The following is a 24704-nucleotide window of genomic DNA, read 5'->3' as shown; positions in this document are numbered from 1 at the left end:
AAGGTATGCCCGTAATTTTTCTTTACTGGAAATTCAGCAGTCTTGAAGCCTGCCATATTATACGTGATAGTGTGTTAGTTCTGCACGGTACAGTGAGGTCCCTACAGTCTCAATTCTCCTCTATGATGTATAGTGAGAGGGAGTTATAAGATCAGATTCCACACCCATTCAATGATTGTATCACTCCCAGCAGACGGGCCTCCCTCTGCCAAGCTGTGGAGCCTCCTACCTCAAAGACAAACGAGTGCCTACAGTTTTCAAATTGGACTAGTCTGCGAGACAGGAGGTCATTTGTAGACTATATGGAGTAGCAAAAAGTCTGTCTAAACAACATCAAATACCTAACTCTCTATTTAATATTAGAAAAAAACAAAATCTCAGGTTATAAATTTCAATTACTTTTATTTCACAAAAAAACACATTGATCTCTTCTGGCTTCAAACTGACAAAATGCATATATTCTTCAAGGTTATTGTTGTGCATGTACTGAATGGAAGACGGAAAGGTGTGTGTGTTGTGTGTGTGTGTGTGTGTGTGTGTGTGTGTGTGTGTGTGTGAGAGAGAGAGAGAGAGAGAGAGAGAGGCGTGTTTCCCTTTGATCTGCAACAATGTAGAAAACGGAATGAGAGGTATAGTGGAGTGGATAACGTAAGTCCACTACCGTGGAAAGTAAACTAAATCGGAATGTTAAGTGACCTTACCCAAAGAATGAACCGAGTACCTCACTACAAACAGGAATGAAGCATTCTCCAAAAAAAAAGAAGCTATTCGCTCTTCAGTTATGATGCGGCAGCTAACACTGAAGGTAAGGCAGGAGACTGGGGCTGGAAAATCCATTGAAGCTCCTAGAGTTGCACATAACAATACATGTTATGTGAGTAAACTAAATATCTCTCCTTCGTATCTCTAGAGTAAAATGCTTAAATAAACGAAAGGAATTTGGAAAGACTTTTGGAAGGAAAACTCGTGGGACAGTATTAGCTTATCTACCTGTAATGTGACTACCATTGTTCATGGAATGTGCAAACTGTAAAATTATTAGTGACATATTTATCAAAATCACTTCCCCTTTACCAGGAACACAGGGGTCCATGCACAGGTGAAAATCCGAAATATATAAAAGAACATTTAGGTTTTCGGCCGAGGGTGGAAGTCTTTCAGGGGAGACCATGCCACAACAGGGGTTTCCAAAGGAGCTGGTGCCGCCTCCAGTCGGGAGCGTGGAAACCGCGCTAGTGAACAATACCGCGTTTACATCTACATCGGAGTCTCACAAGCCTAGAACAGGCACTGCTTCTACGAACTCTCCCAAGCGTGGAAGCGTGGAGCTCGGCGCTCCTGGGAACATGCGTATCAGGAGCCTCAGTAAGGCCTGTAGTTCCAGTAACTGGAGAACACGGAAATCTAAAATGAGAAGGACAGGGTTAAAAACAAACTTTACTACTCTCTACATTGCTGTAGCCGTTACCCATTCATTTTTGTATTCATATTGGTACGTCGCAACTAAAAATGCATTCACCAGACTTTTTAACTTGGTATAAGTATTCAACTTTAACTGTTTCACTGGCCAAACAACAACGTTCGTGTGAAGTCTAAAAACCATATTAAATAAATCGGGCTTTCACCCTTTTAATCTCCTGGCACCTTCAGCACCTGTAAGTGAGGCTAGCCAAACAATTTCATGGTGCGGTCCCCGTAACATTTATCAGGCAATTTTCATCACAGTTCATCGCTGAAAAGACAACAACTTTCTATTAAGACTCCTAGTCAGAATTCCTATTCACGAAAAGAACCTGCAATGTACTTTCAAAACATAAGAAAGGCACATGTAACTGAATAACATCTTAAATTGCAAATGTATGCTGAAGGCATTCAGAAACTTCTTTGCCGATATAATGATTCTGAGGTCCAGAGAAACACCTGCAGTTACTACAGCTTCCTCAAAGAAAACACCCTACTTAGAACAAGCACTGAGGACACACACTAATCCTAGAGCATTCACAGACCACAAATTAGGCAGGGTGCCTAGGAAAAAGTAGTAGGGGCTGTAAAGAACAAGTTACTTACCTTCGGTAACGCCTTTTCTGGTGGATACATTAGCTACCTGTGGATTCCTCACCTAAAGAATTTTCCCCACGCGCCAGCCCTCAACGGAAATTTTCTTCTAGCTCTGCACGTCGACGATGTCACAATTTCCCCACTCCACGGGACGCCGTATGACGTCATTCAGGCAATAAGAAGCCCTCGTCGACGTGCAGACTTCAATTATCACCATTTTTTATGGGCCTTTGAGGTGAACATTGACATTACAGAGTGATATAAGCACATCAAGTAAACTTATATACCAACTTTTATTGCAATAATATGAAACGAAACTAATGGAAACAACACACTAAATATGCAAATAAATATATATACATATCCAAACATGTTTCCTTTGAAATATACCATATATAATAAAGAAATATATATACATCGCATTATCATATACAAATATACAATATACCAGTGCTCACCCAAGGAATTTGTGGCAAGACCAATCAGGCAACGGGGAGGTGGATGGGACCGTGAGGAATCCACAGGTAACTAATGTATCCACCAGAAAAGGCGTTACCGAAGGTAAGTAACTTGTTCTTCTGATGGATACAACTACCTGTGGATTCCTCACCTAAAGAATAGAGTCCCAAAGCAGTACTACCTCCGGAGGTGGGTGCCTGAATGATCAAACCAAGAAATCCTGCAGCACTGAGCGGGCAAAATGGCCATCCCTCCGGACCTCAGAGTCCAAACAAGAATGTTTGACAAAAGTATGGAGGGATGCCCAAGTTGCCGCTTTGCAGATGTCAACCACAGGAACACCCGTAGCCAAGGCCGATGAAGCAGCCTTAGCCCTGGTAGAATGGGCTCAGAGCCCTACAGGGGGTTCTTTCTTTGCTAAAGAATAACAAAGTTTGATACAGAGAATGACCCACCTGGACAGCGTTCTCTTCCTCTTCCCCACGTATCCCTCGAAGAGCTGATCGTCTTGCCTGAACTCCCTCGTCCTGTGGACAAAGAAGCTCAACACTCTTCGTGGATCCAACCGGTGAAGCCTCTCTTCCTTCTTTGATGGATGAGGTGGAGGGTAAAAGGAAGCTAGAGTAATAGACTGCCCCAAATGAAAGGGTTGTTACAACCTTCGGGAGGAAAGCCGCGTTGGTCCTTAACACCACTTTGTCCCTGAAAAAGGAAAGATATGGGGACTCTACACTAAGAGCCTGGAGCTCACTCACTCTTCTAGCTGATGTTATGGCCACTAGAAAAACAGTCTTCAAAACTAAGAATCCTAAGGAACAAGAGTGTATAGGCTCAAATGGCGATCCCATAAGAAAGGTCAATACTAAATTAAGATCCCACTGTGGCATAACAAACAGAGTGGGCGGAAACTTATTAGTGAGACCCTTAATAAACCTCAAAACCAGAGGTGACTTAAACAGAGAGAGTTGGTCTGGAAGGCACAGAAAAGCCGATAGCGCTGATAAATAGCCCTTAACTGTGGCAACTGCACAACCCTTCTGTGCCAAGGATAAAGCAAATAACAATACATCAGACAAATGGGCCTTCAAGGGATCAATTTGGTTCACTCCACACCAACTGACAAATCTGGCCCACCTGCTTGCATAGATCGATTTGGTGGAGTGTTGCCTGGCCGATAAAATAACTTCCACCACCTCCGGCGGGAGAGAAAAGGAACTCAGATTGCCCTGTTCAATCTCCAGGCATGAAGGTGCAGGCTCTGGAGGTGGGGGTGTAGAACCTGCCCCTGCGACTGCGAGGGGAGGTCTGCCCTGCACAGGAGACGAAGCGGAGGGCACAAAAAGAGTTGGAGAAGATCCGAGTACCATACCCGTCTTGGCCAATCCGGAGCTATTAAGATGACTTGAGCCCAACCTTGGCGGATCTTCCTTAAAACCTGAGGAATCAAGGGTATGGGGGGGGGGGGCACGTAAAGCAACTGACCCTTCCAGGACATCTGAAACGCATCCCCCAAAGCTCCTTGCACAGGATACTGGAGGCTGCAAAACGACAGGCAGTGCGCGTTCTCCCGAATGGCAAACAGATCTAGATCTGTGGATACCCCCACATCTGGAAGATGTAAAGAACCAGATCTGGATGGAGACGCCACTCATGATCGGTCGAGATGAGCCGACAGACTGTCCGCACGCACATTCAGAACTTCAGCCAAATGATTTGCTACCAAGCAAATCCTGTGGTCCTGAAGCCAGGACCAGAGCCGAAGAGCTTCTCTGCAGAGAAGATACGTCCCCACTCCTCCATGCTTGTTTATATACCACATCGCAGTAGTGTTGTCCGTCAGGACTTGAACCGACTGACCGCGAAGGGAAGGGAAGAAGGCCTTGAGAGCCAGCCGTATCGCCCGCAATTCCAACAGATTGATGTGAAACTTCTGTTCTACTGGAGACCAACAACCTTTGATCTCCAGGTCCCCCAGATGAGCTCCCCACCCTAGAGTGGAAGCATCCTTTGCAACTGTGGCAACTGGCGGAGGTAGCGAGAATGGCCTTCCTTGCGACAGGTTGCCGACCGCAGTCCACCATCGAAGATCCGCTGCAGCGTCTCTGGAGATCCTTATCGAGTCCTCGAGCTCTCCTTTGTGTTGAAACCACTGCCTGCGGACACACCACTGAAGAGCCCTCATGTGCCAGCGTGCATGCGTGACCAGCAGAATGCAAGAAGCGAACAAACCGAGCAGACGAAGGACCTTGAGGACTGGAACGACCGCTCCATTTCGAAACATTGGAATCAACGTCAATGTCCTGAACCCACTGCGGCGGAGGAAAGGCCCGATTCAATGTTGTGTCCAGTACTGCCCCTATGAACAGGAGGCGTTGAGAGGGCTCCAGGTGAGATTTGGGCACATTCACTGAGAAACCCAGGTCGAACTACTGAGTTGTTGACTGCAGGTGATGCCGCAAGAGCTCCGGAGACTTGGCTTTGATCAACCAATCGTCCAGTTAAGGAAATACTGCTATTCCCTTTCTTCTGAGCTCCGCTGCCACCTCCGCCATCACCTTCGTGAAGACTAGAGGTGCCGAAGTAAGACCAAACGGAAGGACCGCAAACTGATAGTGCTGCGACCCCACCACAAAACAGAGATACTTCCTGTGCGACTTGAGGATCGGAATATGGAAGTACGCATCCTGCAAGTCGACAGACACCATCCAAACTCCTTCGTTCAACGCCAAAAGAACCTGTGACAGGGTCAGCATTCTGAACTTTTCCTGCTTGAGGAACCAATTCAAATCATCAGGTCCAGAATTGGCCTCAACCGACCATCCTTTTTGGGGATCAGGAAATATCTTGAATAGCAGCCCTGAACCCTCTCCTGCTTTGGAACCAACTCCACTGCACCCCTTGACAAAAGGGACATCACCTCCTGTTGCAGTAACAGAAGATGGTAGTCCGAACAGAAGGATGGGCGGGGAGGGAAGGGAGGAGGAAACTCCCGAAAGGGAAGAGCATACCCTTTCCCCACAATGTCGGTGACCCAGGAGTCTGATGTTATTGACTCCCACATGTGAAGAAAGTGAGTAAGTCTCCCCCCTACAGGAGACGTGTGAGCAGGGAGTGATGGAGGACTAAGGCTGGTTTCCCTGCTGCACCCCTCCGGAGGAAAAGGCAGAGTGCTGCTGGGTGGCACCTCTAGTGCGTACTCTACCCCTGCCCCTGAAGGATCTGTAAGGAAGAGTTCCTGCAGATAGCTGTCCTGCCGCATGGAGCCTGCCACAAAAGGAAGCGCCACGACCAAAACCTCTAAACCTCCTAAAAGACTTCAAAGCATAGGATGTGGCTGCTTGTGGACCCAAGGATCTCGCTGTGGCTCTACTCTCTTTGAATCGTTCTAAAGCAGAGCTTTTGATCCTAAAAGTCTGTCTCCATCAAATGGCAGGTCCAGGAGAGTAGTCTGAACATCAGGGGAGAACCCTGACGATCGCAGCCAGGCCTGCCGTTTCATCGCTATGGATGTGCCCATAGCCCTGGCCACCAAGTCCGAGGTGTCCAGCCCAGAATGAATTACCTGGGTCGCCACCGCCTGAGCGTCCGACAAAAGGTTCAATACCCCCTGTGATAAACCCAGGTGGCCCTTAGCCTCATCCATAAGGGCATAAATGTAACGACCTAAAATGCAAGTAGCATTGGTAGATTTTAAAGCCATGCTGCAAGAAGAGAAGGCCTTTTTAGCTGCCTGGTCCATCTTCTTAGACTCCTAGTCCGCTGGAGCCCCGGGAAACGAAACGGGAGCAGAACGGGAGGAGCACGACGCTTGGACAACCAAACTCTACGGAGTTGGGTGCTTGGTCAGAAAGTCCGGATCACCTGGTGCTACACGATAGCTTCTCGCCACCACCATGTTCACGGCCACCGAAGTCACTGGCTTCTTCCAAATTTCTTTAATAGGATCCAAAAGAGCTTCATTGAAAGGAAGAAGAGGCTCCGCCACAGCTGACGCTGGATGCAGCACTTTGGTCAGGAGGTTTGTCTTCACCTCCGCAGCAGGAAGTGGAAGGTCCAAAAAGTCTGCTGCTTTCCTCACTACAGTGTGAAAAGAAGCAGCCTCCTCCGTATACTCCCCCGGAGAAGCCAGGTCCCATTTCGGGGAAGTGTCTAGGCCACTTGCAGTATCCAAGCCTTGCAGGTCCCCTGAAGGCTCCATGATTTCACCTTCCTCCAATTGCTGCCTCTCATTTTCCTGTTCTTCCAGCAGCCTTAGAGCTAACCTCCTGGAGCGGAGCCTGGACTTGAGCCCAAACGTCGGCCGACGCCGAAGATCTTTGACGACTCCGACCCTCGGAGCCATCCGACGCGGGATCCCCTGGCGCCCCAGGCAATTTCAAAGTCGACTGGATCCGTGGTGAATCCATCGGCGCCGGAACAGTGGACGTCATCGGTGTCACCAGTCTTCTGGGCGACGCCAAAGGCATCGGCGCCGAAGCGGTAATTCCAGAAGGAAGAAAGGGCATTAAGGGTGCTGGCTTGTAAGGAGCCGGAGCACCCAAGTCAAAGGCCAAAGGACCTGACGGACCCGCATGCCCACCACCAGGAGCCATGGTGGCAAAAATATTAAACGTAGCATTCAGAAATGCTGCGGGGTCCGTGCCTGGCGCCGGGAAAGCCGGATAACCTTGAGGAACCGGCGACAGAGGTGAAGCCGATGACAGCCCAGGCATCTCCTGCTCCGGAGAAGCCCTCGGCTCCTGATGCAGATCCACTTCATACACCGACAGTGGAGACGTCGGAGAAGCTGGAGGAGTCGGAGGTGGAGGCCTGACAGTCAGGCTAATCTCCCACGTCTGTCGGCGCTGAGCCGATGGCGACCTCGAACAGGAGCGTTCTCTGCTCGATCGGCGCCGTGAGCCATGTCGACGTCGAGAGTCCCGATGGTGCTGATGAGTCTTCGAGGATCTTGAAGAAGACTCTCTACGATGATGCTTCTCCTTCCTCTTCTTAGAACGAGCAAGAAACAACTTAGCCTCTCGTTCTTTCAGGGCCTTAGGATTCATGCGTTGGCATGAACCGCATGACTCGACCTCATGGTCGGAACTAAGGCATCATAAGCAATTCTTCATGCGGGTCCGTGACCAACATGCAACCTCCACACTGTTTACAGGGTTTAAAACCCGACTTCCTCGGTTGCAACATAGTTACACCGGAGTGAAACTGTAGCTCCCTGGTAGCCTCGAAGAAAAAACATTACTTGAAGGCACAGAAAAAAGGGAACTGACGTCTGCACGTGGAGTCGGGCAATTGTGACGTCATCGTCGACGTGCAGAGCTAGAAGAAAATTTCCGTCGAGGGCTGGCGGGTGGGGAAAATACTTTAGGTGAGGAATCGACAGTTAGTTGTATCCATCAGAAACGTAAAGCTATGACACCATTTGCAGGGATTATGAAATCGGTCTGCAATCAGCCGAACTGAAGAGAGAAAGAATGGAAGATTCACGTGTAATCATTGAAGTTGTCAGTTGTTATTTCTTCATGAAAGAGGAGCTTGAAAAAAAAAAAACGTTTGCCGAAACGTGTTAGCTCACGTGTTTGCATTTCTGAGTGACCTACTCACAATAACTAATGGACAGCGGATCACGAGTGAATTTTGCTTCTGTTTGTACTAAATACTGAATTCAAACCAACCTTAATGGACTATAATCTTAATTAAGAAGCTCTGTTAAAAGTTTACCATCTGTCTGAAACATATCTACATTTAGATGGAAAGAGCCCAGTTAAAGAACGTGGCGGTGGGAGCGCGGTGGCGAATCTGCAGCTAGATTATCCACCAGAAAGACCTTTAGCCAAAGGAACATGTTCTTGCGATGGATACTTATAACCACAGATTCTCAAACTTGTGAATAGATACCGTAGCAGTACCTACCCCGGCTAAGACTAAAAAGTCCTGCTGAGTAAGTGAGAAAAATGCCCCTTTCTACAGACCTGCTCTGAAGACGATAGTGCTTGGTGAACGTGTGTACCAATGTCCTCACAGCCACCTGACAAATATTCAGCACAGGCACACCATGTGTTAATGCAGCAGGAGTAGCCTTGGCCCTGATGTAATGAGCCCGCAAGCCTTCTGGAGGATGCTTCTTTGCCAGTGCATAGCAGATCTTTATGCAGAGAAAAATCCAACAAGAGATGATACATTTTTGCAGTGCTTTGTTCTTCTTTGCACAGGAAAACCCTATTAAAAACGAATCGTCCGCTAAATCATCTTTGGTATGATCAATATAAAAGCTCAATGCCCTTTTAGGGTCTAAAGAACGAGTTACTTACCTTCGGTAACGACATTTCTGGTGGATACATTAGCTACCTGTGGATTCCTCACCTAATGAATACTCCCATGGCGCCAGCATTCAACGGAAATCTTCTTCCTAGCTTCTGCACGTCGACGAGGACGTCACATTTGCCCACGCGACGCCGTCTGACGTCATACAGGCAATAAGTGGTCCTCGCCGACGTGCCGACGTCAGTACCAACACTTTTTTACGTGCCTGAGAACAATAATCCAATGCAATGAAAGATAACATTGTAAACTACACATCATTGCAAGAAAATGGCTATAGATTTAATATAACTTTTTTTTTTTTTTAAAGATCAATACATATATACACTAAACATGTATATACACAAATAAATATATATATACAAATATCCATATATACATAATGTATTGCAGTCCTCAAGACCAAGAGGAGCACACTCAAGGATTACTTGGTGAGACCAAAAAGGCAACGGGGAGGCGGGTGGTACCGTGAGGAATCCACAGGTAGCTAATGTATCCACCAGAAAAGTCGTTACCGAAGGTAAGTAACTCGTTCTTCTGATGGATACAACTACCTGTGGATTCCTCACCTAATGAATAGAGTCCCAAAGCAGTACCGCACTCGGTGGTGGGTGCCTGTATGGTCAAACCAAGAAATCCTGCAGCACTGACCGTGCAAAATGGCCGTCCCTTCTGACCTCAGAGTCCAAGCAGTAATGCTTCGCAAAAGTGTGAAGGGACGACCAAGTTGCGGCCTTGCAGATGTCGACCACAGGAACACCCCTAGCCAAGGCCGAAGTGGCAGACTTAGTCCTGGTGGAATGAGCTCTAATACCATCAGGAGGATCCCTCTTTGCTAAAGAGTAACACATTTTAATGCAAAGAATAACCCACCTGGAGAGTGTTCTCTTGTGGACTGCCTTTCCTCTCCTCTTGCCCACGTATCTGATGAAAAGCTGATCATCCAGCCTGAAATCCTTCGTTCTGTCAATGAAGAAGCTTAACGCCCTCTTTGGGTCCAAGCGATGAAGTCTCTCTTCTTCTTTTGAAGGATGAGGCGGAGGATAGAACGTGGACAGAGTAATTGTCTGGGCCAAATGGAAGGGTGAAACAACCTTCGGAAGGAAAGCAGCCTTGGTCCTCAACACTACCTTGTCCCCATAAAAAGTTGTATAAGGGGGTTTAACCGATAAAGCCTGCAACTCACTCACTCTCCTTGCAGGTGTTATGGCCACCAGGAAGACTGTTTTAATAACTAAGAACCTTAAAGGGTAAGAATGCATAGGCTCAAAAGGGGACCCCATAAGGAAAGTCAGGACCAAGGACAAGTCCCATTGAGGCATAACAAAAGGTTTAGGAGGGTATTTATTCATAAGGACCTTCAAGAACCTAAGAACTATAGGAGATTTAAATAACGATGGTTGGTCTGGAAGACAAATGAAGGCTGACAAGGCAGACAAGTAACCTTTAATAGTAGCCACTGCACAACCTTTCTGCGCTAAAGACAAAGCAAAAGATAAAACATCTGACAAATGAGCACATAAGGGATCAATCTGTCTCTCTCCACACCATACCACAAATTTGGACCACCTATTAGCGTAGATAGTTTTAGTGGAGTGTCGCCTGGCCGCTAAGATAACATCCACTACATCAGGTGGGAGAGAGAAGGAACTCAGGTTGCCCCGTTCAATCTCCAGGCATGAAGGTGCAGGCTCTGGAGGTTGGGGTGTAAAACCTGCCCCTGCGAGAGGAGGTCTGCCCTGAGAGGGAGACGGAGCGGAGGGCACAGTGAGAGTTGGAGAAGGTCGGAGTACCACACCCTCCTTGGCCAATCCGGAGCTATTAAGATTACTTGGGCCCGGTCTTGGCGAATTTTCCTCAACACTCGAGGAATCAAGGGTATGGGGGGAAACGCGTAAAGCAACTGGTCGCACCAGGTTCTCTGAAACGCGCCCCACAAAGCCCCCTGCACCGGATACTGGAGGTTGCAGTATAACGGACAGTGCGAATTCTCCCGGGTGGCAAACAGATCTATCCGAGGAACCCCCCACAACTGGAAGATTAGACGGACTTGATCTGGATGGAGACGCCACTCGTGGTCGGCCGAGAAATGGCGACTGAGACCATCCGCACGTACATTCAAGACTCCGGCCAGATGATTTGCTACCAAGCAAATCTGATGGTCCTTTGCCCAGGACCATAGCCGAAGAGCTTCTCTGCAGAGAAGGTACGACCCCACTCCTCCCTGTTTGTTTACATACCACATCGCTGTAGTATTGTCCGTCAGGACCTGAACCGACTGACCGCGAAGGGATGGGAGGAAGGCCTTGAGAGCCAGACGTACAGCCAGCAACTCCAACAGATTGATATGAAAAATCTGTTCCTCTGGAGACCAAAGCCCTTTGATCTCCAGATCCCCCAGATGAGCTCCCCACCCTAGAGTGGAAGCATCCGTTATGACCGTGGTCACTGGTGGTGATTGCGTGAACGGCTTTCCTTGTGAAAGATTGTTGCCTGCAATCCACCACTTCAAGTCCGCAGCAGTGTCTCTGGAGATCTTGACAGAACCTTCGAGATCTCCTTTGTGTTGAGACCACTGCCTTCGGAGGCACCACTGAAGAGCCCTCATGTGCCAGCGAGCATGCGTGACCAACAGTATGCAGGAGGCAAACAGATCGAGCAGACGAAGGACCTTGAGGACTGGAACGACCGCTCCATTTTGAAACATTGGAACCAACTCCTGAATATCTTGAATCCGCTGAGGCGGAGGAAAGGCTCGATCCAATGTTGTATCCAGTACTGCCCCTATGAACAGGAGGCGTTGAGAGGGCTCTAGGTGAGATTTGGGCACGTTCAACGAAAAGCCCAGGTCGAACAACAACTGGGTTGTTGACTGCAGATGATGCAACACAAGCTCCGGGGACTTGGCTTTGATCAACCAGTCGTCCAAGTAAGGGAATACTGCTATCCCCTTCCTTCTGAGCTCTGCCGCAACCACCGACATCACCTTCGTGAAGACTCGGGGTGCCGAAGTAAGACTGAACGGGAGGACCGCAAACTGATAGTGCTGCGACCCCACCATAAACCGGAGATACTTCCTGTGCGACTTGAGTATTGGGATATGAAAATAAGCATCCTGCAAGTCGACAGACACCATCCAATCTCCATTGTTCAACGCCAAAAGCACCTGAGCTAGGGTCAGCATCTTGAACTTTTTCCTGTTTGAGGAACCAATTCAAGATCCTCAGGTCCAGGATTGGTCTCAACCGACCATCCTTCTTGGGAATCAGGAAGTACCTCGAGTAACAACCTCGACCCCTTTCCTGCTCTGGAACCAACTCCACCGCGCCCTTTAAAAGGAGGACTTGAACCTCCTGTTCTAACAACAGAAGGTGTTCTTTTGAACAATAAGATGGGTGGGGCGGGATGGGGGGTGGAAACTCCCGAAAGGGAAGGGTGTAGCCTTTTCCCACAGTGCTGATAACCCAAGTGTCTGATGTAATAGCCTCCCACTTGTGAAGAAAATGCAGTAACCTTCCCCCTAAAGGAGAGGAGTGAGTGGGAATTAGTGGAAGCTTAAGGCTGCTTCCCCTGCTGCACCCCTCCAGAGGACGAGGAAGAGGCAGAGTGCTGCTGAGAGGCTCCCCTGGTGCGGGCCCTACCCCTCCCTCTAACTGATCTAAAGGTGAGAGAAGAGGCAGGTTGCTGGAATCTCCCCCGAAAGGAAGAGGAGGAAGAGCCACGTCCAAGTCCACGAAACCTCCTAAAAAATCTGGAGGAGGCAGAAGAAGCGGCTTGCAGTCCTAATGACTTGGCTGTGGCCCTGCTTTCTTTAAAAACTTTCCAAGGCCGAATCCGCTTTGGCTCCAAAAAGTTTGTCCCCATCAAACGGGAGGTCCAACAGGGTCGACTGCACGTCCGCAGAGAACCCTGAGTTGCAAAGCCAAGCCTGTCTCCTCGCAACCACAGCCGTGCCCATCGCCCTAGCCACTGAGTCAGTCGTATCCAACCCAGATTGGATAACCTGGGTTGCAGCAGCCTGGGCATCCGAGACGATATTCAAAAGTCCTTGGGGAAGCTCCGTATGTGATGATGTTATCTCGTCCATAAGAGCATAGATGTACCTCCCCAAGATACATGTTGCGTTGGTGGACTTCAACGCCATGCTGCAGGACGAGAATATTTTCTTGGATTGTGAGTCCAACTTCTTGGAGTCTCTATCCCCCGGCACCGTCGGAAAAGATCCAGGGGCAGATCTAGAAGAACAGGAGGCCTGGACCACCAAGCTCTCCGGCGTAGGGTGTCTGGACAGAAAGCCAGGGTCAGATGGCGCAGCCCGATACCTCCTGGCCACAGCCATATGAACAGCCGAGGAAGATACCAGCTTCTTCCACACCTCCAACACCGGATCAAGCAAAGCCTCGTTGAATGGTAAAAGAGGCTCCGCTGCAGTAGAGGCCGGATGTAGGACCTCAGTCAACAAATTCTGTTTCGCCTCCGCTACCGGCAAAGGCAGTTCAAGAAAGTTAGCTGCCTTTCTTACTACAGCGTGAAAAGTGGCTGCCTCCTCAGTATACTCCCCTGGAGATGACAAGTCCCACTCAGGGGAAGTATCCAGCCCACTAGCTGTATCCAGACCATGAAGACCCTCGCCAGAATCCTCAATCTCTCCTTCCTCCAAGACCCGTTGGTATTCCTGCTCCTCCAAGAGACGGAGAGCACGCCTCCTAGAATGTAGCCTCTCTTCAATACGCGGCGTCGACATGGCATCCGCCGAAGTCGAGGATCGACGCCGATCTCCGGATCCATCCAACGCCATGTCCGGCGCCACAGGCAGCTTCGATGCCGAGGTAGGAGCCGGATGAAGAGAGGTGCGTCTCGGAGTCTCCGATGGTCCTGTCGGAGTCACTGGTCAAAACCCCGAAGTCGACTGGATAGAAACCTCCGGGGCCGAAACCTCTGGGGCCACCGGAGCGGACACCGGAGCCGACACCGGCGCCGAGCCCACATTCCCTAAGGGGAGAAAGGGCATGAAGGGTGCTGGCCGTAGCGGCGCCGGAGCACCCAAGGTGAAAGCCAACGGCCCCGAAGGACCAGTTGGAGCACCTCCTGGAGCCATCTGCTGGAAGATGGTATACATCGCATTCAAAAATGCGGTATTATCGGCTCCAGGGGCAGGAAAAGCCAGATACTGGGGTGCCTGGATCGAAGGTGACCCCAACGCCAGCCTCGACGTCTGCGACGCCGGAGAGAACACCTGAGGCTGCGTCACTTCAACCACTGAAGATGTCTGCCCAGGCGAAGTTAGTGAAGCCGGAGAAGGCAACGGCATCGATGGATGTGGAGTGACTGTGGGACTGACTTCCCAAGTCTTACGACGCCGAGCCGAAGGCGACCTCGATCGAGACCTCTCTTTGCTGGAATGGTGCCGTGAATCCCTACGGCGCCGGGAGTCTTGATGACGCCGATGAGACTTCGGCGAGGAGGACTTCCTATGATGCTTCTTCTCCTTCCTTTTCGACTTCGCCATGAAGAGTTTAGCCTCTCGCTCTTTTAGGGCCTTGGGATTCATGTGTTGACATGAATCACATGTTGCGACGTCGTGGTCGGAGCTTAAGCACCATAAACAGTCCGAATGTGGGTCAGTAACGGACATCTTGCCCCCACACTCCCGACAGGGCTTGAAACCAGACTTCCTCTGAGACATAGTAACCTCAGAGAAAAATCACGCAGCAGAAAAAAACACTAACTTCGAAAGCAACAGTAGCTCCCTCGAAGATAACCGTTTCGAACGCACGAAAAAAAGGGAACTGACGTCGGCACGGACCTCTTATTGCCTGTATGACGTCAGACGGCGTCGCGTGGGCAAATGTGACGTCCTCGTTGACGTGCAGAAGCTAGGAAGAAGATTTCCGTCGAATGCTGGCGCCATGGGAGTATTCATTAGGTGAGGAATCCACAGGTAGTTGTATCCATCAGAATAATGGAGTTTTTCACCTTCATTGGCGTTTTAGAAGGATGAAATGGAGCAAAGAATGTTAAAAGGAAGACAGCCTACCAAACATGAAAGTGACCTCCTTTGGTAGGAAGGAAGCTCGGGTCCTCAATACTAACTTTACCAGAAAAAAAAACCTTGTATAAAGTGGGTTGACTGAAAGAGCCTGCAGCTCACTCACATGTCAAGCTGATGTCATGGTGAAGAGAAAGTCTTCCGTGTCAGAATTCTCAAGGAACTGTGAGGTGGCTCAAAAAGGGTGCACATCAAAATAGTGAGCACTAAGATCAAGTCCCTGTGAGGCATTACAATGAATTTAGATAAAAAGAAAGGTTCAAAACTTTAAAACAAATCTCACTACAAGCGAATTAAATAAAGTTCTTCCAGCAACAGCAAAAAAACTGAGAAACAAAAAGCAGACCTTAACAGTGCCCAAAGCAAACCCTTCTTGGTTAGGTACAGAACAAACAATAATATTTCAGACAACTTAGCTTGTAACAAGTTGATTCAGCAGGTGCTTCACCAATCCACAAATTTGATTCAACAACTGACGTACACTGATTTTGTGGAAAGACGCCTTGCTGCCAGGATATCAACGACCCCAGGAGGAAGATCGAAGGAAGTCAACTACCACCACTGTAACTTCAAACATGGAAATCCAGGTTTTGCAGGCATGGATGCAGCAGCCTGCCCAGCATCTTTAACAGAGGGTCCTCCCAAAGCAGCAACTTGATTAGAGGACTGGTGGTCATGCCCAGGGGTTTCGGAAGCCACACTTTTCTGGCCTAATCCAGTGCCACTAGGATGACTTGGGCCCAGTCATTCCTGATCTTCGACAGAAATTGGGAAAGGAGAAGCAGTGGCGGGAAGACATAGTAGTACCAAGCTCCACTCCAGGTAGAAGCAATCTCAGAGAAAGAGTTGCCATGGAAACTACATGTAATAGTGCAGACACTGAGCATTCTAAGAAGTGGTGAAAAGATCGAGTCAGAGGTCCAGGTGCAAATGCCTTTCGTGAGTTACTAGGGCCACATAGGAGGCTTGTGTTTTGAGTCTCTTTGCCTCCTTAAGGATAGATATACATCCTGGAGGCAGATTGAGGCAGCCAAATTGTAAGACTTCAGAAGCCAAATTGTAAGACGGACCGGTATCTGTGGTTGCGGTGCCGCACTATGCCCTAGTTCTGGATAAGATGGTCTTGCCATTTGGGAAGCTTCCCATGGATCACCAGGGTAGGGTCAAGAAAGGTGGTGAATCATGGTTGCCTGGCTCAGGTGGGAGCTACCAGGATGAGGGTGAGCAATGTTTGCCGAAGCCTCCGGACTAAATATGGAAGGAATGGGAGAGGAGGCAAGGCATAGACACATATCCCTGACAAGTTTGTAGATAGTGCATTGCTGTTGGACTGCGGGAACCTGGAGGTGAAGCTTGGGCACAGGCGTTTGTTGGTGGCAAAGAGGTCTACAACAGGGAACCCCAACAACATAAGGCTGGGACATTTGTTGGTGGAGTTCTTACTGGTGGAATTGTTGCTGCATCCTGTTGAGCAGGTCTGCAAAGTCGTTGCTGACACCTGGCAAGTAATCCGGCATAGCTGAATGTTGTGGTAGAGTGCCCACTGCCAAATGCCCTGTGCTAATGCGGACAGCTGTTGTGAGTGTGTGCCCCCTTGTTGTGTTGTCTGGATGAGTACTACGTTCTGCTGTATGTGGAGGAAGAAGGCTTTAAGAGTCAAATGGATGGACAGTAGCTCCAGGTAGTTGACGTAGAACCCTAGCTGGTGGGGTGCCCCCATACCATGATCGGTCCAGTCCTGTAAATGAGCCACCAACCCCACCCAGCAGCCAAGCACCTGTGGTGATGGTCACTTGCAAAACTCGGTTGAGGAAAGGACGGCCCTGTAACAGATTGTTGCTGTTCCACCTCTGCATAGAGCAATGAGTGCTGGCTCAAATCAAAACTAGAGCCTCCCAGTGGCCCTCCTGCTGTGACCATTGTGCAGCTAGGCACTCTTGTAGTGGAAGCATGGGCAGTCTGGCATGAGGAACTATGGCAATACAGGAGGCCATCATTCAGAAGAGGCACAGGACCTACTTTACAGTTAAGTGGCCATCTGGCTGAAAAAGAGGAAGTAATAGCGTACAGCTTGAAGTTGGTCACCGCTGGGGTATGCTTTCAGGGTGACTGAACTAAGAACTTCTCCTAGGAAAGGCTGTGTCTGAAGAGGCTTAAGGTGGGACTTTACTGTGTTGATGGTGAACCCTAGATCATGCAAGAGGTCTATGGTGATCTGGGTATGTGCAAAATACTCTTTAGGTCGCAGCCTACCAGACATTTGTTAAATACATCTTGGGGACTTTTAGAAAGTAGACCTAGAAATGCATTCCTCCAGTTGATTACACAGGCTTTATGGTTTGTAACTCACATTTTCTGGCTTTCTATTTGCTAGCTGTACTTGCTTTAGGCTCTCCAGGTTCCATTCGTCCATCCCGTTGACTGAAGCATGTTTACTGTATTGTTCCATTAACCCCCTTTCTGTAAACAGGACTTTAAATCCTGTTCTTTTCTTGTCACATTTACTGTGCATTCAAAGACCGAGGCCAGGAGCTGTCCTCTGAGGACAATTGTTTACTTTTCTTTCTCTGACTCTGTGAGAAGGTTTATCTGACAATCTTGCTGGACACTGGGGGTAGGAAAGACATTTTTTCTAGCATATCTCAACATTTAAAATAACTATATAAGCACGTCCGAATATATCGGAATTAGAACACAAATGAAGCACATTTTTTGTTATTTCTGAAGTGTGTTGGAAAGAAATATTTTAGTATGATCAAAACAATGAATTACACTGGGTGGTGCAATTTCCACACATTTTTTTTGTACAGTGTATAGTTTTATTAGTAAAACAATGTCTGTGCAAATCTAATAGTCATTTTGACTGAAAATATGTTGTACGTAACGGTAGTGCGCTACCACACCATGCATACTCGACTCTACAACACTCCACAAGAGTACGAGAGGGCTGAATGAGCGCGGAGAATCGAGAACTGAGGCGATGATTGCGCGAGACAGTGAGGTCGCAGAGAGGTTGCATCATCCAGGGAGGCGGTGCCTTTGAGCTGCCACGCGGCTGTCAGAGCCGCCGGTCGCCAGGACGCTGCCGCCACAGCCGGTGCCTATTGAGAGGTGGAGAGGTGAAGCCGCGGAGACGTCTGGCGGCTGAAACCAGGAGCCGGAGCTGGGGGTCAATCGCAAGGGCCATGGAGGACTGAGGAGGATTGCAGTAAGTTTACACCCACACCCTACGAGAGAGAAGCTGCGTGAAAGAGAGCCTATCTCTCGGGGGTAATTACATCCGCTATTGCGCTTGGGAATTGCTGTTCAGCATCCTAGTAGTATCGGGCTGGCCTCCGGTTGTCTCCCCCCTCCCCTCCACCATCTGGCCGTCCTTGACTTCCTGGGCTGTTGTTGCTGGTCTTTGGTTCCCTGGCCCGCCTGTGCAGGGAGCTTGGGCCCGGAGGGGGGTTGCGTTAGGCTAGCCACTGCCTTCCTTTTTGCTCTCCATCTTGTGACGGGCGGCCCCAGGGTGCTTGGCAGCCGTACAAGAGAACTTTGGGCCAATACCAATATTGACCTCCCTGGAACCCTCAGGACTGTAAGATCCGCTGGGCGGGAGCCGCATAGGAGTTATTCAGGAGTCACATTAAAGCAACATAAGTGTAACATAGGAGCATCGCAGGAGACGGCGGCCTCAGGCAAGTGTTCAACATCCTACAAGTTGCCCGAGCTGGGCAGTGTACAAACTAACTTAGGTTGCAGGCACCCGGCTCTGACGGAAGCGGCTGGTGCCACGCTAGTGCAGCTTGTCCGTACCGTGTTGCCCGTGCCTTGTCTCCTGCTTTCCTTGTCTTACAATTCAATTGGGACTCCCTCATCCCTTGACTTCTAGTCTGTTAAGTCTTCAATTGGTGCACTGACCTTTCAAACGAGCGCCGTGAAAGCGTCTCTTCAAGGTTTATCCTCCTACGCTGAGCGTCACCTCTCCCCCTTGAAGTTGTCCTTGTCTGAAGGAAAGGTCCAGGATTCTGCTGTACCATGAGGTCTGGCAAAATAAGGAAGGAGCATCCAAACCCTCAAAAGTGCAAGAACTGTCGCTGTACCGTCGATGTGGGCAATGCCTCCCTGCCTCCACCACCAGCTTCACCGTCAGCCTCTGTAATCCCAGCTGCTCTCTTTTCACCAGTTGCTGATTCGCCCAGCTCAGAGACTTTGAAGCCTCAACTTACTGCTGTTCTTATGCCATATCCACGTCCTTCGAAGCTTTGCAAGTCCTCTCTACTGTCATACTTTAAGAAAAAACCTAAACTGGAACTCTTGACAAATGGTGGGGAGATTAAGTCGGAACTAGGCCAGAGTGTTCTTATGAAGTCTGCAATTACTCATCCCTTACCTACTGCTTGTGGACACTCCATAACAGTGGCACAAGTTTATCGTCCAGCCTCACCCGTTTCACCTGTTTTCCTCCAGTTAGCATCTCAGAGCGAAGTGAGCCATACACCACCCCTTGAGGACCAGGGGGCTGCACTTTTGCCAAAATACAAACTCTCTCCGATTATTATCTCTAGTGACAACTCCTTGAAGCAGGGGAGGGGGTGCCTTCTTCAGCGGTTTCCCCTTCAGTTCCCCATCGGTTGGACGGGCCGGGTGGGCCGATTGTAGGTTGCCACGACTCCCTGCAGGTCCATGGTACCTTCCTACCACCCAGGCCCCCGGCAGCCTAATGGATCTGGAGTTCAACAGGCAGCCTTCCAATGTTACCACTAAGGTCTTCTAGTGGGGCCACTTATAGCTCTCAAACAGACTTCTTTAAAGGCGAGCTTAATGACCAATCACTCCTTGACCTCTCCTGTCTTCAATCTGATTCTCGGAGTGGTGCTGCCAAGGAACCTAACCCTGTGCCCCCTCTTACGCCTACGGAAGCGAGTTCGGCCTGGCCTCAGCTTCTGCAAACTCTTCAATCCACTGTGCTGGCTTTGAATTATCACTCTGACAAACTGGAGGTTCAAGTTGATCTGCTGAACACACTGGCCTCTTATGTAGCTGGTATCGATCAAAAAATTGAGAATCTTAACCAGCTCATTAGCAGAGCACAGACAAACTCCAATTACGTTCAACCGACATGTTGCTGTTCTCCAATCATTGAAAGTCTTTCATCCTTACCCACCTTTTTAAGTACAGTTGTATGTGAAATTAAGAGGCTATCTTCAGTGCCCGTGTCCTCGGCACTCCCGCCGAATCCAAGTGTTCCCTCAGATTTGGTTTGGGGGCTCACCCAACCAAAAACATCAGATAAATTCTGTCTTCTCAAGAGTGTAACTTTGACCAATCCTCCTTGGTCAGCTGCTTCGGGAGCCCCGGAATTGGTCAAAGAGGTTAGGGGTGCTTTTACGTCTCCTTTTTCTCCTGAACTTGAGCCGGCGGTGCTTGCCTCTTCTCACCCGCCTCGCACCCCTACACAACCTGCCTTAGTTCAACATCCTCATGAGTTGATTCTGTGGCTCAACCTCTGTTGAGCAAGAGAGAAAAAGAAAAAAGACTCCGCAAACAACGGAACAGCAGGCGGAGCCAACCCCTTCAAGGATCTTTGATAAATGTCCGACCATCAGCTCACCCCGAGGTGCAGCTGCCTTTGCAGTCCCAAGATGCACCTAGGGTGACTTCACTTCCCAATCCCCTTCAGCTTGTGCCTGTCAATGTTCCCTTGGTGGTGTGGTTCTAAAAATTCTGGACCCATGTAATTTACTTTGCCACAGCAGTACGATTTTAGTATCAAAAGACCGATAATGACTAGTACACTAAGCATGAGCATTTTCGCTCAATTCCAGCAGCGTTTTCACCTCGAAATCGCCATTTTCGTCCTGCACTCGTGGCTCCCATTTTATACACGGCAGCCATTTTTAAAAGTTGCCCTCACATAGGCTTATAATACAGTCAGATTTGATTCCAAGGACACGTACACCTTGATTGACTTTTCTCTCACCTGGGCAAACTGGAACCATTGCCTCAGGCCAAACCTGTTTGGTCAGTCCCTCTCCCAGTGGCCGAATCAGATAGCATCAAGGCACACCATGCCATAAAACCCTTATTATCGCTCACACACCCTGCCTAATCTTGCTCACACCTGCACCTGCTCTTTTCTTCTTCTTACTTTACGAGGGGGAGGTGCCCGTTTTTATTGGGTGTCCACACTTATCTGATGTAAAATACTAGGCCTTGCCGGGTAATTTATTATGGGTTGGATGACATGAAATATGAGGTTTCATCATGACACTGTTTTTTCCTTTGTAGTGAAAACATGTGAATGACCAACCAAAATGTCAAGAATGTTTGCCTGAAGCTTAAAAAACTGTATATAAGGAAACCTGACTTTGCATTGGAGAACAGTCTCCTGAGAACATACAAACCGTGCTGTTGTACTTCTAGGACGCTTGTTACTTGGCTGCAGCCAATAAATTCGATCTTTGACTTCACCTAGAAGACTCTGAGTTTCTGTGGTCTGAATCAGGAAAGTACCCGAGGTCTTTGGGTGTACCCTGGCACCGCTGGGTTACCGGATCAGTACCGGTTCTGAAAAACCCAGTACCTCAGTTGGCGCCCAACATGGGGCGATACCAGCGGTACCGGTTCAAGCCTGAGGTCCGTGGGGAGCTTCGTGTGAAAATTCTGGAGGAAGGCCACCACTTCATCGACCCCTGCATGTCGACGTGGTCCGAAAGTCTTTGCTGCGAGGTTCCCCGCTTCCCGACGGCTACGAAGGACTGCTGCCCTGGCTATCGCCCTGATTTGGACCCTTGATGTTTGGTAGAGCGAAACGATAAGACGAGTCTTCTGGTGACGTCATCGATATTTTCAGTTAAGTATAAGTGGAGCGTCTCCCAGTCCTTAGTTGGACACTTGGTTTGGTCCTTAGTTGGACATTTGGTTTGGTATCCCTTCGGGATCACTTTGATTTGGAACTTGCAAGTACCAAAGCCGAGGAACTCGTGTATTCACGAGACTATCGTAAACGATAATCCTTTGAAGTTTGAAGCTAGACTAGTGAGCGAAGATGCCTGGTCTTAGCAGACTTGGAAATTTGTTTTGTCTTGGTTGTAAAAGGGACTCCCGGTTGGAGGACTCATGTCCGGTTCCTCCGATTGGAACTCCAACCTATGAACTATATGTGAAGCACGGAGTAGGCCCCATCACGTTTAATAAAGTATGGGTCCTCTATTCTTGGAAATAATTGAGAAAAGTTTTCTTTTTTTTCTTGTAAATATGACTTACAACTAGGATCTGCAAACGGTTCTGTAAGTAAATTGCGACGGCGCTATTTATGAAAAATGGCTAAAGCGCGCTGTATTGTGTGTACTGAGTGTTTTCTGTTTATATTTCAAATGAGCTCAATGTGTATTTGTAGGTCTTCTTGATGTTTACAGTTTGTTAAGTAAAATGTTGGTTAATTAATATTAAGTAGAAACTTAGAAGAAATCCAGAAATGAACCATGTGATGTGCTAACATAGCTATATGTTGCTCTTTAATTTATAGAATGAGCAATTGTGCACATACACAAAACTGCCGTTAAATGCTTAATAAATTAGAAAACACATTCAATAGATATAAATAGGGCCCCCAAAAAAAAAAAAAACGAAATTATCTATTTTTGCAAAAAAAAAAAAAAAGAAAAAAAAAAACATTTACAGAATTTTTCTTAGATGCATTGTATTAGATGTTCACAGGCAAACTTTTCAGCTGCAGTATATTTGATAGGAATGTTCAATTCAGCCAGCACTTTCCCAGTTAAACATGGGTGGAATTTTGCATAACCTTCCTTTTAAATGAAAGTGGCGCAAAAATGTGACGCATTTCAAGTTAGGCTTATGCGCTTAGGCTTGTGAGTTAATGTATCCCAAATAATAGGCAAGCGATGCAGCTTGCTTTTATATGTGGAATTATCACAAAAAAAGAATAATTGGGTTTTTATTTTTTTTAAAAAGAAAATTATTAATTATGGAAAAATTATTTAAAAAATAAGTGCCTTTCAAAATCGTTTTTTAATATTTATAAAGCTTAATACCTATACTATGACCTCCTAACATTAAAATGTAATTTAAGTTATGTTGCACCGCTAAAATGACATTTGTATGTGCAATTTTCCCTTGGCGCAGGAGCAAACAAGCTCATTTCTATAAAGTATAAGTTAATATTTTCAATGGCTGACTCATGGATTGTGTAATAGACATTCTGGTAATGCATATTATGCAAGAAAATTGTAGGATATTGATTTTTTAATGCCTAAAATATCAAAGTCGATTTTGGGCAAAAGCACTGTTTAAACTGCATTTTCTTTCATTCAGAGTACTTTTTAAAGTGTCTCAGGCTTCAGTAAATGCATACATTTAGGTTTGATATATATTTGCAGGTTGTGCCTTCTTATGATTCAATGAGTCAATGTGCCAGTACAAAGGCTTGTTTTAATATCAAGGTTGAAGGTTCTAACTTCAGCTGGGCCTACTGAGACGTTCATTCATTTGAGGTTGATGAAATATGTACCATTGCATGGGATTGCAACAAGCATTTATTCTAACAACTGGTATGTGTGTTATTAAGGTTTGTGAATTATTCACAGTAAATGTAGTTTAATAATCTGGAAATAGAGATAATTTTTTTAGCGCCTAAAAAGGAAAAAAAATTTTTTTTTAAAATAGAGTGAATTATTGCAGGTTAGAAGGAAAATAGGAAGGCCTACTGCCTTTGACAGATTCAGAGTGGCAGAAGCTAGGAGAGCTACAGAGGCTGGCTCAAGTCACGCTGCTGAGATGCTATCTTTAGTTTTCCCATAAACAATGGAGGAGGCTGTCATGTTGACACTTGTGACCTTTTAAATTAGGACCTTGTCTCTGTGAAATGCAGAATGACCCTACGGGCCTCTAAAAGTGGGATTTCTGGTTTCTCCAGAAGAACATCAATACAATTAAAGAACTTAATTCCAAAGGGAAAATATAAAAAAAGGGGTTTCTTCGAAAGTCCCAACATCATGTTAAATGCTGTGCAGAACTGATACATTTGTGTCTCCGCTCTAAAAAAATAAAATGATGCCTGCTAGTTGCTTTTATTTGACAGAAAACGAAGTGTTGCATTAAGTCTTAGACAGAAAATAAGATGCAGCCCTTTTCTAAAATTTTGAAGGCTACATGCCTTAATGAGAACGATTTGCCAATTAAGACTTATTTTTCACAGAGGAAATTGTAGGTGCCAAATTAATATGGAGTGTCAGTGTAACAATTTTTACTTTTAGAAAGGTAAAACTAAGGTGGCTTGATGTTGCGAAGTAACTGACAAGAGGGTAACAGTTAAGTAATGGAAATTTATTTTCATGTATTTGGTCCTATCATGAATTGTTCTTGCTGGTCCTGTATGTTAGAAGAGAAACAGTAAAGTTATATTTGACAGCAGATTTCCATTGCCTGGTGATCTACTGTCAAAAGGAGGGTAAGGATTTTAAACCTGACAAATTAAACATGCCCAAATATTGGGTTTTGGGCTGCAGGTTTACAGTGCATAAAGTACATGACATGTTGTTGTGTGTCACCGCTTATTCACACATGCTATTGTTTTGTCTATGCTTTTTGTGCTTGATACACAGCAAGTATATCTGATGGCTTGACGTTTTGTGCGTTTTTATTATTTTTTATTTGTTTTTTGCATGTTTGTTGCTGCTTTTGATACTATTACAAGCTCCCCTGTGTTGTGAGGGGATGGTCATGACGATGCCCATCGCTACGCAACAGTTGGTTGAACTTGTTCTGGTTACTAAATTCCACAGATAATGATATTTCATGCTGTGAACATAAA

At 47.3% G+C, this 24704-nt stretch overlaps 1 protein-coding gene across 1 annotated transcript in view; it reads right to left on the bottom strand.

Moving 5' to 3' along the window:
- Window positions 1-377: 377 nt before the first annotated feature.
- Window positions 378-24704, bottom strand: part of ROGDI (rogdi atypical leucine zipper) — a 590903-nt gene continuing 566576 nt past the window's right edge. The window contains exon 11 of the mRNA XM_069210699.1: window positions 378-1404. Coding sequence (XP_069066800.1) covers window positions 1363-1404 — 42 coding nt within the window. The 3' untranslated portion in view covers window positions 378-1362. The remainder of the gene's footprint in view (window positions 1405-24704) is intronic.

Source organism: Pleurodeles waltl, chromosome 10 (genome assembly GCF_031143425.1).
Source record: "Pleurodeles waltl isolate 20211129_DDA chromosome 10, aPleWal1.hap1.20221129, whole genome shotgun sequence".
Taxonomy (NCBI): domain Eukaryota; kingdom Metazoa; phylum Chordata; class Amphibia; order Caudata; family Salamandridae; genus Pleurodeles; species Pleurodeles waltl.
Note: the sequence above shows the minus strand (reverse complement) of the source record. Positions and strands in the feature narration are given on the sequence as shown.